Raw genomic sequence first — 13,410 nt, forward strand, 5'->3', positions numbered from 1 at the left:
AGAGTGTTGCAGTTTCTGACTCAGAGGGAAGCTTCATTCCAAGGCTTCTGGCCGTGCAGGAGTTCTAGCTCTGCAGCTGTATGGAGTGTGTTGTGGGGACTGCATGGTAGAGACTGCAGGTGGAGACTGAGCCAAAAATAATGCAGGCACAGCACATATCTTGAGCAGTGATTGCAAGACATTAAAAGGAGGATTTTCTTTGGATTAGGGACAGAAACTTGGTTGCTAGAATCTTGGCTATGACTCTTGTGTCTCTCAGACAGGCTGCTTACAGGAAAGACATCCCAAGAGATACATCTGATGGCTGCTCTTCCAGACTGGAAACTAAGGAGTGAAAAAGTGTGCTCCACCCAGATCTGTTGTGGTTGCATAGCTTTTGAAAGGAAATGGTCTTCCTGCAGACTCATAGGAACTCTGGACAACAGCCTCATGGGGCAGGCATGGGAATGGGTCTCAAACGTGTGCCGTATTGTGGGATAGGAGCTGTGGGGCAAGGTTTCACATGTGTTGCCTCTTCTAGCTCCATGAGCACCATCGTTTCTTCTTCTGGGGAGAAGTTCTGCAGATATTGCAAGCTAGTGCACTGTGTACACATGGACCAGCTGCAGCTGGCATGACCGCTTGGGGTGCAGCAGCACAGCAGCAGTGACATGCTGCCAAATGTGACCTGACAGCCCTGCCGTGGGGACACATGAGGCTGCAGGGGAGGGAAGGACAAGTGGACCACAGGGCTCAAGTCTCCTCTTTGCCTTGTGAGATGTCAGAGCTGACAGGCACACGGACAAGTCTCGGTCCCCTGTTGTTTTCATGTTCACACAGCTTCCATTTGTAAAGTGACCTCCTAGATCTGGTGGTGCTGCATTTTCACTTTGGGCTGCTGCAATTGGCTGTGTGCAGTTGGCTTCCAGACCTCTGCTTGTCAGAAATGTGTGTGAAGGCCTTCTTGCCATCAGATAAGTGTATTCAGAGGCAAGTCTGTGGAATTCAGACCGTGTTTCTTGGAGGTAAGTGCTCCTCACAAAAATACCATGCTTATGAAACAAGTTTCATTGTATTTAAGCATGATATTTCTGTGAGGTGCACCATTCCACTGGTGCTTCTCTAAGGATAGGAGTTTCTTCCCCAAGCTCTGGGGACATGGTTATTCTGAGCACCTCCATGTAAGTGTGCACTTAGTTTAAGGCTCACAAAACTCATTTAGATGCTTAGGAGCCCTGCAGAGTTAAGTGGAAGAGCTGCATGGTTGTGGGTTGGATATAAAAATACTGTTGTGTGCAATATAAGTAATGTGTAATCTGTGTGATTTGTGTTTGAATTTGCTGATAAGTGCCCTGACTGATACATTTAATGCCAACAAGGTAAATCTCTGAGAATGCAGTCCGGTTCAGGTCTTTTGGGGTCCTGGCCTCTCAGGAACCTTCTTGGTAAAATGTCTTGAAGCACGAGACTAGAACCAAGATGACAGTACATTTAGGTGTGTAGGGGCTTTCATGAGCTATAAGTTCTCTCTTCAATGAGAAGTACATGGTCTGTGGGATGCTTAAGCTCTTGATTTCTCTTTCCAGGCAGAGAGGACAACTGATGAGAGAATGGGCTCTGCGGGGAAGCCTAGCCCTGACACCATGACAGCTGACAAGTCAGAAGCTGGAGACTTAGCCCTGGAGCCCCTGCTCACTTGCAAGCTATGTCTCTGTGAATATTCCCTGGATAAGATGACCACTCTGCAGGAATGCCACTGCATCTTTTGTACATCGGTAAGATTTAGCAGCACCTTTAAGTTACGAGAACAGAGTAATGGAAGATAGACAGAACTTCAAGATGGGACTGTTTACATCCTGCTAGAAGTGTTACCTCTGCTGATAGGGGATGCTTTCCTAGAGCATTTGGTATTAGTCTCTCTTGCTTTGTCTAGAAGATTTCTCTGTTATTCTGCATTTAATAACATGCAGCTCTAACAGATGTTCCTGTAGCATACAATAATAATAAATCCCAGTAGTAAATAGGAAAAAAAGATGCATTTTAAGACTATCAGAGAACATACACATTCATTTCTTCTGAAGCAAAAGTCATCCTATGACTGTGGTTTTGTTTCCCTGTTATTTTCTGGGTAGTCATAGGCCTTTTTTTCCTTTAAGTCTTGAATGTATTTTTTTAAGGGCAGTCAGAAAACCTAAACAAAAATTAAACTTGGCCTATTGAACCTTTGCCTCTGCAGTCTGTGCTGCAGAGAAATTGCTGAGGTCATGCATTGCCTATAGTTGTCAGTGAGGATCTTGCACCCTGCAAATTCAGATCAAATAAAGCTGGTGGAAGTGATAAAGGCTGGGGTTGAGTAATCTCATAAAAGCCTTGCAGATATTAGTGCTCTTCTGGATTCTTTGTCAGCATGGGGAAATGAATCCAGTTTCTCTGGCAATAGTGACTTTGATGTACCTGACTAATGAATACTGGAAGCAGGTCAGAAGTCACAGTACAGAAGGTTTTGGTTTTTTTTTAATATCTCCAGAATAAAAGTATTTATTTTTTGACAACAGATTGCAGGTAAGCCTCAAATAAGTACTTCTAAATTTTGCACTTGATTGTTTGAACTCAGAGAAGCAAAGTGATGTTATGAAGCAGGATAAAAATAATAGAATGGCTTATTTTGGAGGGGACCCTAAAAATCATCTAGCTCCAACCCTCCTGCCATGGGCAGAGTTGCCACCCACCAGATCAGGCTGCCCATCCAACCTGGCCTTGAACGTCTCCAGGGATGGGGCATCCACAGCTTCTCTGGGCAACAGGTGCCAGTGCCTCACCATCCTCAGACCAGCCTCCACCTGGACATAGAGCTGTTGAGAACAACACTTTGCCTACATCCATCCAACCAATTCTTTGTCCATCTGATAGTCCAGTCTTCAAATCCCTATGTTTCAAGAAACCAGGAGAAGAGTGGTTAATTGCATTTTCAGCCTGAAATTCATGTAGCGTCTTTTCCATGCTGACTTCCACAAGACATGCCTAACAGGTAGATACGAAGGAAGATAGAACTTTAAATTTAAAACTTGGAAGCATTGATATTTATAAAGCAGTCTCACTCTTTGAGAATTTACTGACTGATTTACTAATATTAGTAGCAGATGACTCTAACCTGAGTATTGGCTGAGCAGAGTAATCCTCTGGCTCTAGGAAAGGGAGGTCTGCTGAGTACTGCACCAGGCAGAGCTGAGTTCTCCACTGTTCTTAAAGGAGAAATCAGTGACAACTGGGTATGGCTGCTGTTCCTACCCGTCCTTTGTTGATGCTGAACATGCCACCTTGCATGTGTACCTTATACCTGGATAGTAGCATGAAGCATGTTCACCCTGAACTTGGCTTTAGGACTACCATTACAGAGTGCAATCATGGTTGTTTTGCATCTGTGCTGACTCCGTATAAGGCTAGAGTCAGCCTTGGGTGAGTTTTGAATGCAGCTGGGTGAAGCCTTTAGACAAGCTCTGTGTATATGAGTTGGCTTAATATGCCTTTGTTGTGCTTATGCTGTGTGTCTACCCCTTGGCTGTTGTTGCCTGTTCACCTCTGTCTTTCACAGTCACTTCTCACTTGTCCTGTGATCACCTTGTCTGGCTGTGATACCAGGGACAGGTAGAAAAGGAGCATCTTTTATGTGCTAGCATTCTGTGATGAGTTGCTGCTCTCTTCTTATTTCTGCACCTGACGGTGCAAAAGATTGGACATGGGCTGTGTCACTGCCTGCAGAGTGCTCTGTGCTTTCCTGCTGCCTTTCCTTTTGCTCACTACGTGTGCTGAGATGGAAACAAATACAAGCAAATACCAGCATATCTTTGCTCCCAGAGATTCCTGTGTGCCCACAAAGAAATGCCATGCTACGTAATGCAAGGAGGTACACTGAACTTCAGTTCAGAAATGTTCCTCGAGAGATCAAGGGTTTCAAAAAGCACTGAAAGATTTTGTAGTGGTTATAAGGAGAAAGGAAGTTGTAAGGCACTTATATAGAAGCAAGATGTGTAACAGAGGAAGGCTGTTTGATACCTCTAGCACAGATGTAGTTGGTAATCTGTGTCTGTATTGATGCAGCGGAGGCGCATAGATCTTACCTCCTTCAACAAAGAGGTCTCTGTCTTTTAACCTGCTTGTATGCTTTTCCATCTTGAACTCAGCATTTTCTGGCTGTATAAGTTGCTGTGATAGCTTTAGGCAGCCTCCAAAGAACAGTGGCAGAAGCAGCACCTCACTACAGAGGGCCTCAGTGCAATGCCAGGACTTGTGTAAAACACTGCACTGGGCACAGCCTGCAGTGGTTGCTCTGCTCTGCAGTGCTGTAACTTCCCTCCCATCCATGACAAGGCTTTTAGATACCTTCTTAATGCAACATCTGTCTTAAAGGCTGTGTGAATGTTAACCTTGAGCTGTAGGAATCTAGCCCATATTAGTTTTTGAGCTAGCAGAGCTACCTGTCTGCATAGCTTATTTGTATTTTTTATCACTAAGGTTAATTCTGTAGATCCATGAACAGTATTAAATTTGAAATTTAATAGAAGAATACTTCACGTGGACATAGGATGTTCAACTCTACTAAAGTAAAGCCACTAGTTTGGTTAACTTTTGTTCTATTACATATGTGGCTTTTTTTTTTTTGCCAAGTGCACTGATAGTTCTCTGTCTATGATTGTTTTTTACTACAACACTTTTGATCTTGGGAGTAATTGGAAATTGTTAATATATAAGCATCTGCAGGGGAGAGATTATATCTCCTTTTCATTAGACTTCGTATACAGCTATTTTTTTCAGCTTAGATACCCTTGTAGTAAACATTATATCTTAGAGAAGCTGTGTTCTTGCCAAAGTAAGCTTTATTTAAGGAGGTGTATATTTGCATTTTGGAGGAAGGTTGCAATTAAGGCAAGAGCTTTTCACCTAGCCATTTTTACTCTGCTTGTTCAGAGAAGAGAAATCAGATGGCTTTGTATGATACAGTCGTCTCATTTGGTAGGCCAGTCTGAGAAGACATCAACCTTGGATTTCTTATCATTTCATAGAACGTCTTGGGTTGGAAGGGACCTTAGTAAAGATCATTGAGTTCCAACCTCTCTGCTGTGTGCAGGGTTGCCACCCACTAAATCAGGCATCAGCTCAGGCTGCCCAGTGCCCCATCCAGCCTGGCCTTGAATGCCTTCTGGATGGGAACCCACAGCTTCTCTGGGCAGCCTGTGCCAGTGCATCACCACTCTCTGAGTAAAGAATTTCCTACAAACATATAATCACAACTTTCCCTCTTCATGGTTTAAAACCATTCCCCTTTGTTCTGTCATTATCTGGCTTTGTAAAACATTGGTCTGCCTCTTGTTTATACTTGTTTCTTCTTAATATCTAACCTAAATTTCAATCCTTTCAGTTTAAAACCATTTCCTTTTGTCTTATCACTATCTGCTCATGTGAAAAGTTGATCTCCCTCCTGTTTACAAGTTGCTTTCATTATTGGAAGGCTGCAATGAGTTCTCCGCAGAGCCTTCTCTTCTCCACACTGAACCCAGCTCCCTCAGCCTTTCTTTGTGGCACAGACCTTCAGTCATCTTCCTGGCCCTCCTTTGGAAGGCCTCCAGCAGCTCCATGTCTTATTGTTGCAATTGGTGTGAGACTCCACTGAAATGTAAGATGAAGCACTCCTTTACACACTGCATGCTTTGGAAACAGCTATAATGTGCATCGTGGCTTAAAACTACATAGTGCAAAACTTCTGACGTCCTTTATATTATTCAGATAACTTCCTGTGCCCATTAAAGCTTTGTGGAGTGCCATGCAAACACACGTTATTATAAATGAATATACAGATATAATATTTTGCAATATACATATTGCTTATGCCACATACTTTTTATACTATACGTCCCATTCAGAAAAGAGAGCGTCTCATCTGTTCTCAGCACTGCTTGTCTTTTTGTCCATTTTATCTTATCAGTCATCCTTCTTGTGCGTTTGCAGGATATCCTTCCTGTCTACAGCATCTTGTGCTTGTCTTGAAGCCTTTTATTCCTTGGAAGCAACCAGCTACACAGGTCTTTGCTCCTTTGGTCCCACTGCTCACATATCTACATAAAATGATTATTCACTGTGCCTGGCTTTGCCATCAGACTGTTATGAAATACAGAATTTTACTGCACTTCTGCCTGAATCCAAAGCAAAATAATATTTTTTTGTATCCTGATTAGCTTACAAAATTATACATTGCTGTACTTGGACAAGTGTCAGAAGTGCTCTCACAGTTTGGTTGCTCTTAACAGCACTGCTGTTAGGGAGAATGTGGTTTTGCAGGGGTCTGTTAATGTGTTAGCTTCCTCCATCCTCGGTTCTGTTTGGTTTTGTCTTTCCTCTTTTTCCTCCCTCTTTCTGAAAACTACAGGTTTCTTATGTGAGCCAGGTGAGCAATTCCACACTATAGCTTCACTCTATTTACATCAGGCAGTGGCCTATATCCGTCCTGTGTCTTATTTACTGCATCAGGTTTTGAGATGCATAAAACAACATATGACAAACTCTGAAAGCAAAAGATAGTTTTAGATGTTGACAGTACATGTTCTGCAGGTCTAGCATGATTCACCATTCTTTCTCATCCAAGCAAATTCTTTGTTAGGTCTTGTATTTCTGAGAAGTGTGTGAAGTAACTGAATTACAAAATATGCAAAACAAATGCCATGGTGATCACGTTTGATGTTTTGGTGCACACAATCCAGTCTAATCCAGGTTTAAACCTCCTCCAACCTTAACAGGAAAAGTCAACATGCAGTGTTGAATAGAAGCACAGGTAACTTCTACCTCGAATATTCCACAAAGTAGGTGATCTGGCAGTGTTTGGGAGAACCCAATTTTCTGCTGTGTGACAGCAAGGCCAGGGCTCAGGAAAGGTAAAAAAAGGCTCCTCTCCAGCTATTGATAGCCTGGTGCTCTGGGCAGCTGCCTGCCTGCCTGGTGAGTCAGGGCCATAGGATTCTGCAGTCTCTGAGAGAGGAGCTGGCATGCTGCTGCCAGCTACATTTTCAAGGGGGGAAGGGAAAATCCTTCCATAAAGAGAATTTTCACCTTTGTACTTCAACAGCAGGGCACTCTTTTGTGCCTTCTAAGGCAGCTGTGTGCTGCCCTACCTTCTTCTTCTTCAGTTGGCCTCATACTGACCTTTTGTCCTTACTGCTGCAAGCCTTAGAGTGCTTTTCTAGGGAAGGACTGGTGAGCTGTAGACAAACTGATGTGAAGGATCAGCATGAACTGCAAAAAGCACAGGAAGAAAAGCTTTGGAGCAGAGCTTTGGAGCTTTGGAGATTGATTCAACCAAAGTCAAGGGAGAAGCAGATGACAAAGAGCATGAGATGTCTGCTGAATTATGCATTATACACAAATACTCCAGTGAAGGACTATTGAGTAAAATTTATGAGTAAGAGAAAATGTGAACACCTAAATCTAGCAAACATTGGATTTTAATGTTTCTTATCTTTCTCTGTGCTAACTTCCATGAGGGGACTTCTTGATCCACTCTTCTTTCACTTCTTTTCCTCATCCTAGGAGACATCTACATGTGCTCATGGCTGCACTAGAACACTGTGTTCTCCTGTTCCTAAAGAGCCCTTGTGCTGCAATGACCCACTTACTTTATATAAAACTCACCTCAGATTGTTTTCTGTTTCCACCCACAGGTAAAAGCTGCCAAATTTTGACATTTCAGATTTTTTTTTTTTCCCAGCTTGACATTTGAAATGTTTCAGAATAGCTTTTTTTAAAAAGTTATAAAAAAGAAAATTCCCACGCCTGCTAATATTGGCACTGAACGCTTAGCATTTTTATCATAATTTAGATGGTTTAAGAGCTTCTTGCATGTACTTCTGGATAGAATATCAGAAAGGCACAAATGTACCCTTTTGGTGGATGCTACCATTCAGGAAAGTGGGCAACGTGTTCCTGAAGTCAGCAGGAATGGTAGCAACATGACAGTGGCCGAGAGGAGACTGGGGAGGACAGAGGAGGAAGAGAGAACCACAATATTTAATCACAGCATTGTGTCACCAAAGTTTGTCATCGCTGTTTAACAAATGAAGAAACAGATGTGAAGTAAGCACATTCTAAGTCAGTGCCTTGGAATAGTGGAGTATCGGAGCCAGTCTGTGACATAAGCCTCGTGGTCACATCTGTTTTGTAGCTGTTGGTAAGAGAGTGTTTGGTTTGACACAGATTTGTTTGCAAACAGTGTTCACAGCTGGCTGAGGTTTTTCTAGTCCTGTTCTCTGGTCTTTTTTTGTTTTGTGGTGCTGCTTTATGTCAAAGATTACCAGGTAGCCATCCTGATTTTAATGAAGTGCTTCCACTTTGTGGAAGGCTTTGTGTAAATTTGTTTTGGACTGTGTGTCTGAGCAGAATCCAGCACCACTGGCAGTAGACTACAGCAGATCCCTGAAACAGATTTGGAAGAGCTCCTGGAAAACCAGGTTTGAGGAGCAGCAGGAGATAATTGTCATCTTTCCTTACTGATGTTTTCACTTAGTTATGACAAAATAAGATGCTTGTCAAATCATATTTTTCCTCTGCTTCCACTAAACTACAAGATAATACGCCATTAGGGGCTGAAAGGGATTTTTTTTTCTGCTTCCCTTCAAGCATCTTTCTCAATAAAGATTTTTTGTGACCCGATTTATCCATTTAATTATATCCATTTAAAGGTAACTTCATTTATTGCTGCATCTGGTCCTTAGCTAAAATACAGATTGAGTGATAAAATAGCTTGTTTTCTTGGTGTACTATTATTGTACTTTTAACAAACTCTTTTTGATTGGAAAAGCCCTGTTGTTTTTTTTTTCTTTTTGTTTTTTCCATGCAAAGTGCAGATGCATCCAAGCTAAATGACAACAGGATTAATTCATCTGGCTTTAAGACCTATTTAGAAGTGCTTGACAGATTCCAGGAGTTTGATCTCTACGCACTGGAAGTGGGTGGTTCAGTCTTACAGATTGAATGTGCAGAGGTGCATGTCATGACAATTATGACTGTACTGTTAATTTGTTAGAGTTCTGACAAGTCAATAATACATACAAGCTACGTGACTACAACACTGTCATGTGTATGCACTAAAAAACAGGTAACGTATATAAATAAGAAAGAAATGAGAGCTATGTCTTGTTAAGTTGCTTATGCACTTGGAAAGTGCATGAACACTGCATAGAACTGAAGTGGCTGTTATCGTAAGGCAAAGATACTCGTGGCCTCTGGAAAGCCAATCAAAAAGTTATGTCCTCTTTCCAGTCTTTTTATTTCGTCCTTCCAATTTTGAGTGTGAAAAAAGACCATGGCTAAAAAACCCAAACTCATTATGGTTTTGGGGACTTAAATCTCAGAAGGAGATTTAACATTTTAAATCAGTCTTGTGGATTGGAACCTGAAGTTTTCTTAAATTTTCTGGAACTGAAATTGTCTTTCAGTTATACATTAGTAAGAAAGACTTTCTTCTTTTTGCAGAATATTTTAAATATTTTTTTTTCTTGTAAAAGTTTAACATAAGTCATACTCAAGGAGTGGTTACAAAGCACTCTAGACCTGCTTTCCCTCTCCCCTCATTTCCAGTGTTATTGTGTTGTTTAATTAAAGAAAAATACCCTTACTTATTCAATGTCAACTGCTGCATGATGATCAGCAGCATTATCTGTAGCACTTGACAGGGAAATAGGCCACTGGACTGTTCAGTGGAGGAGAAGCTGCTTGCAAGATCGTACCCAGACAGCAGTGGTCAATGGCTAAACGTCCAGATGGAGATTAGTGATGAGTGGTGTCCCTCAGGGGTCTGTACTGGGACCAGTGCTCTTTAATATCTTCATCAGTGACATCAGCAGGGGGATTGAGTGCACTCTCAGCAAGTTTGCTGATGACACCAAGCTGTGGGGTGTAGTCAGCACACTCGAGGGATGGGATGCCATCCAGAGAGACCTAGACAAGCTGAAGCAGTAGGCTGAGGAGAACCTTATGAGGCTTAACAATACCAAGTGCAGGGTCTTGCACCTGGGTCACTGCAGCCCACTCTATCAGTACAAGCCAGGAGATGAAGTGATTGAGCACAGCTCTGCTGAAAAGGACTTGGAGGTTCTGGTGGATGGCAAGCTGAACACAAGCCAGCAATGTGCCCTCACAGCCCAGGAAGCCAACCGTACCCTGGGCTGCATCAAAAGATGTGCGACCAGCCGGTCGAGGGAGGTGATCCCTGCCCCTCTGCTGTGCTCTGAGGCCTCACCCTGGAACACTGGGTCTGGATGTGGAATACTCACTACAGGAGATACACAGACCTGGTGGAGCGCATCCAAAGAAGGGCTGCAGAAATGATCCAAGGGATGGCACACCGCCCCTGTGAGAACAGGCTGTGAGAGCTGGGGGTGTTCAGCCTGGAGAAGGCTTTGGGAAGACCTGAGAGCAGCCTTTCAGTATCTAAAGGGCGAGTATAAGAAAGAAGGGGATAGATTCTTGAGCAGGGTCTGTGGTGGTAACACAAGGGGAAATAATTTCAAACTAGAGGAGTAAGATTTAGATTTGATAAAGGGAAGAAGTTTTTTACAGTAAGGGTAGTGAGGGACTGGAACAGGTTGCCCAGAGATATGGTGGATTGGACAAATCAAGATCAGGCTGGACCAGGCTCTGGGCAACCTAATCTGGCTGTGGATATCCCTTTTCATTGCAGGGCAGTTGGACTAGATGATTTTTAAAGATCCTTTCCAACTTAATTCAATTTTTCTCCTTCATGGCCATCCCTCCAACTTTCATAGTGCTACCTGTTCAATTTTGCCATATCACATGCACAGATTCCTTTTATCCTTTAACATCCAAACCAGTGATTTAGGCAGCTGGATTGCTGTGTGCAAGTGGGAGAAGAGCAAGGTAATAGAATGTGTCAGGGTACTTGAAAAAGTAGTATGTAGGAATGACTGAGATCTTTTTTCTCTCTCGGAGATATTATCAGAAAATGGTTTTGAATAGAATCATAAAATTTTGCAGTGAGAAAGATATAATGCTTTTGGCACATCATTACCTAGAAATGTAATACTGAAATTACACTTTCATCTCATTCTTAAATTAAAATGTAGAACTGTTATAAAAATAAATGTGTCTATGTTGCACGTACTATAATTTGATCTAAGTACTTTACAGGCCTTAACCTTCTAGATGTATATCTCATGAGAACCACTTTTTTGAAGTAGGCAAATAGACATTGACCTTATTTTAGTAAATGACAGAATGATAGCCTGAAAAACAATAACATCTTAATGTGAAAAACAACTTTTTCCTCAAAACGCTTAGAGAACAAATTATTTGAAAGAGATAACGTTACGTATTATGAGTATCAGGCAGGAAAAAAAAAGATTTCTAGAACTATTTTCACTAAAGTTGACAGTAGTCCAGCAGGAGCAAAACTTGATTGGTGAAGTTAGATCAGCACAAAACCTTCTGTTTGGGTGTACCAATTTTTACTACTGGAGTGGTATACATTTGAATCAGCCGCTCTTCATTGATTGCATCCAGACTTTATAACTTATCCCAGAACACAAAGGTGCTTGGTGAGCAAAACCTTAGTGAAGATGAGCTTAAACCAATCAGGGTACAATTGCAAGTACAGGACTTAAAATTCCTTTGATTGCTGTCTGCCATTTATTTGATGGAGCAAATGCAATGGAGCCAGATCTCAGATTTCATCTGTAGGCAGCAAGCGGTAAACCTGTTCTGCAAGAGACCTCAGTGGGTTTTTAATCCTGCTGCCTTGACCATTGTGCCTTGACTACATGAGGCGTTTGTGGAAGCCTCACTTGCTAGTGGGAAGCCTGCTGAAGGTGACTTGGGCCACAAAGAGCGTAGCTCTCCATGTCACAAATTCTCACCAAAAGTCACAGGTTCTCTACCACTGACTGCTCTCTATGCTTGTACATCACTACACAGTGGTAAGTTGGTGAGAGTGTAAGCCCAAGGGTGTTAAGACCTCTTTGAAAGGGTGGATAACAGCAGGACAAGGGGAAATGGTTTTAAGTTGAGGGAGGGAAGATTTAGGTTGGATGTCAGGGGGAAGTTCTTTACTATGAGAGTGGTGAGGTGCTGGAACAGCTGCCCAGAGAGGTTGTGGATGCCCCGTCCCTGGAGGTGTTCAAGGCCAGGTTGGATGGGGCCCTGGGCAGCCTGGTCTGGTATTAAATGGGGAGGTTGGTGGCCCTGCCTGTGGCAGGGGGTTGGAGATTCATGATCCTTGAGGTCCCTTCCAACCTGGGCCATTCTGTGATTCTGTGATTCTGAGTCCTTGAGGTGATTTCTTGGATGTCAAGATGAAGATCCTTTCAAGGAACTCTGGTATCAGAGAGTACCTTCGTCCTACCTGCATTTTGTAGAGGATTAAATGTATGTAATATAAATATGTAATATGTACAGTTTTTTAGACAAAAAGCATGAAAAAATAGTCTTATATTTTGCATTTATGTAATGAATTCTACGTAGTGTAGGAGAACAGACTGCTGAGAAAATGAATTCATTGTACAAACTGTGAATCCTCTTTTCATCACGTATACAGTTGGTATGTCAATTCAGTTGCTTTGTTTGCCATTTTTCAACTAAGTAGCTAAATTAGTAGATGGACTGTAAATAAAGTAAAACCTCTCTAAAAACCAGTCTTGCTGTTAATGTGGAGATGTATTTTGAAATTTTAGTTATTTTCCACTGTCTGATCTTTGTTTTTGTTTTTTTTTTCTGCTAAAAATGAAAGAGGGCACAGGAAGTTCAAATCTTCACATACAGATTTAGGTAAAAATCATCATCCTGTTAAAAACCTTCCTGTAAGTCCTTCCATCATCTTTTTGAATTGCTTCCAGAATACGTTCTCCAAGCTCAGAAAATTGAGGCGAAAGTTATAATAGCTATAAAACTATTTAAGATGTAGGTTTTGGGTGAAGTTCCATGGCACTGCACAGATCTCTTATGAAATATATCCAAATCACCCTCTTGTAGCACAGCACCCTCTACAAGTATTGCAAGAAGGCGTAACTTGTTATCCTCATCTACAGCCAAGTGGTGAGTGGGTGAAGGAGAATCCCCGTGCATTAACAGTCCCCAGAAACCCCTGTTCTCCTGGTGTGGTGTCCCTAGTGGCTCAGATAGAGGACATAGAAGCTGAATTCAAACCCCATGCTGTTGTTGGAAGTTCCTTAAGCTCTTCCTGGCCATGTTGGCAGGAGAGGTTAAATGTCAGTGCGCTGAGCTTCTGTCCTGGAAGTCTAAATTAAGAACAAGGCTCTGGGCTGCTGGTAGGCCTACAGGAACTTCTCAGCCTTTGTCCTCGCTCTGTACCCGGCTGACCTGAGCTGCCCCCAAAATACAAATCCACTGCACCATGCTGTCAAAACAAATTACTCA

General features: G+C 42.3%; 1 protein-coding gene across 2 annotated transcripts in view; it reads left to right on the forward strand.

Annotated features, from left to right (window-relative positions):
• The window catches only part of RNF144B (ring finger protein 144B), a 51,937-nt gene that overhangs the window by 12,967 nt on the left and 25,560 nt on the right, over nt 1–13,410 (forward strand). For both annotated transcript variants that reach the window (XM_042839806.1, XM_042839805.1), the window contains one exon: nt 1,566–1,754. In XM_042839806.1, the coding sequence (XP_042695740.1) occupies nt 1,590–1,754 (165 nt within the window). In that variant the 5' untranslated portion in view covers nt 1,566–1,589. The remainder of the gene's footprint in view (nt 1–1,565; nt 1,755–13,410) is intronic.

This window comes from Centrocercus urophasianus, unplaced genomic scaffold (assembly GCF_019232065.1).
Source record: "Centrocercus urophasianus isolate 14NV4802_14NV808 unplaced genomic scaffold, USGS_Curo_1.0 seq_11, whole genome shotgun sequence".
Lineage (NCBI taxonomy): Eukaryota > Metazoa > Chordata > Aves > Galliformes > Phasianidae > Centrocercus > Centrocercus urophasianus.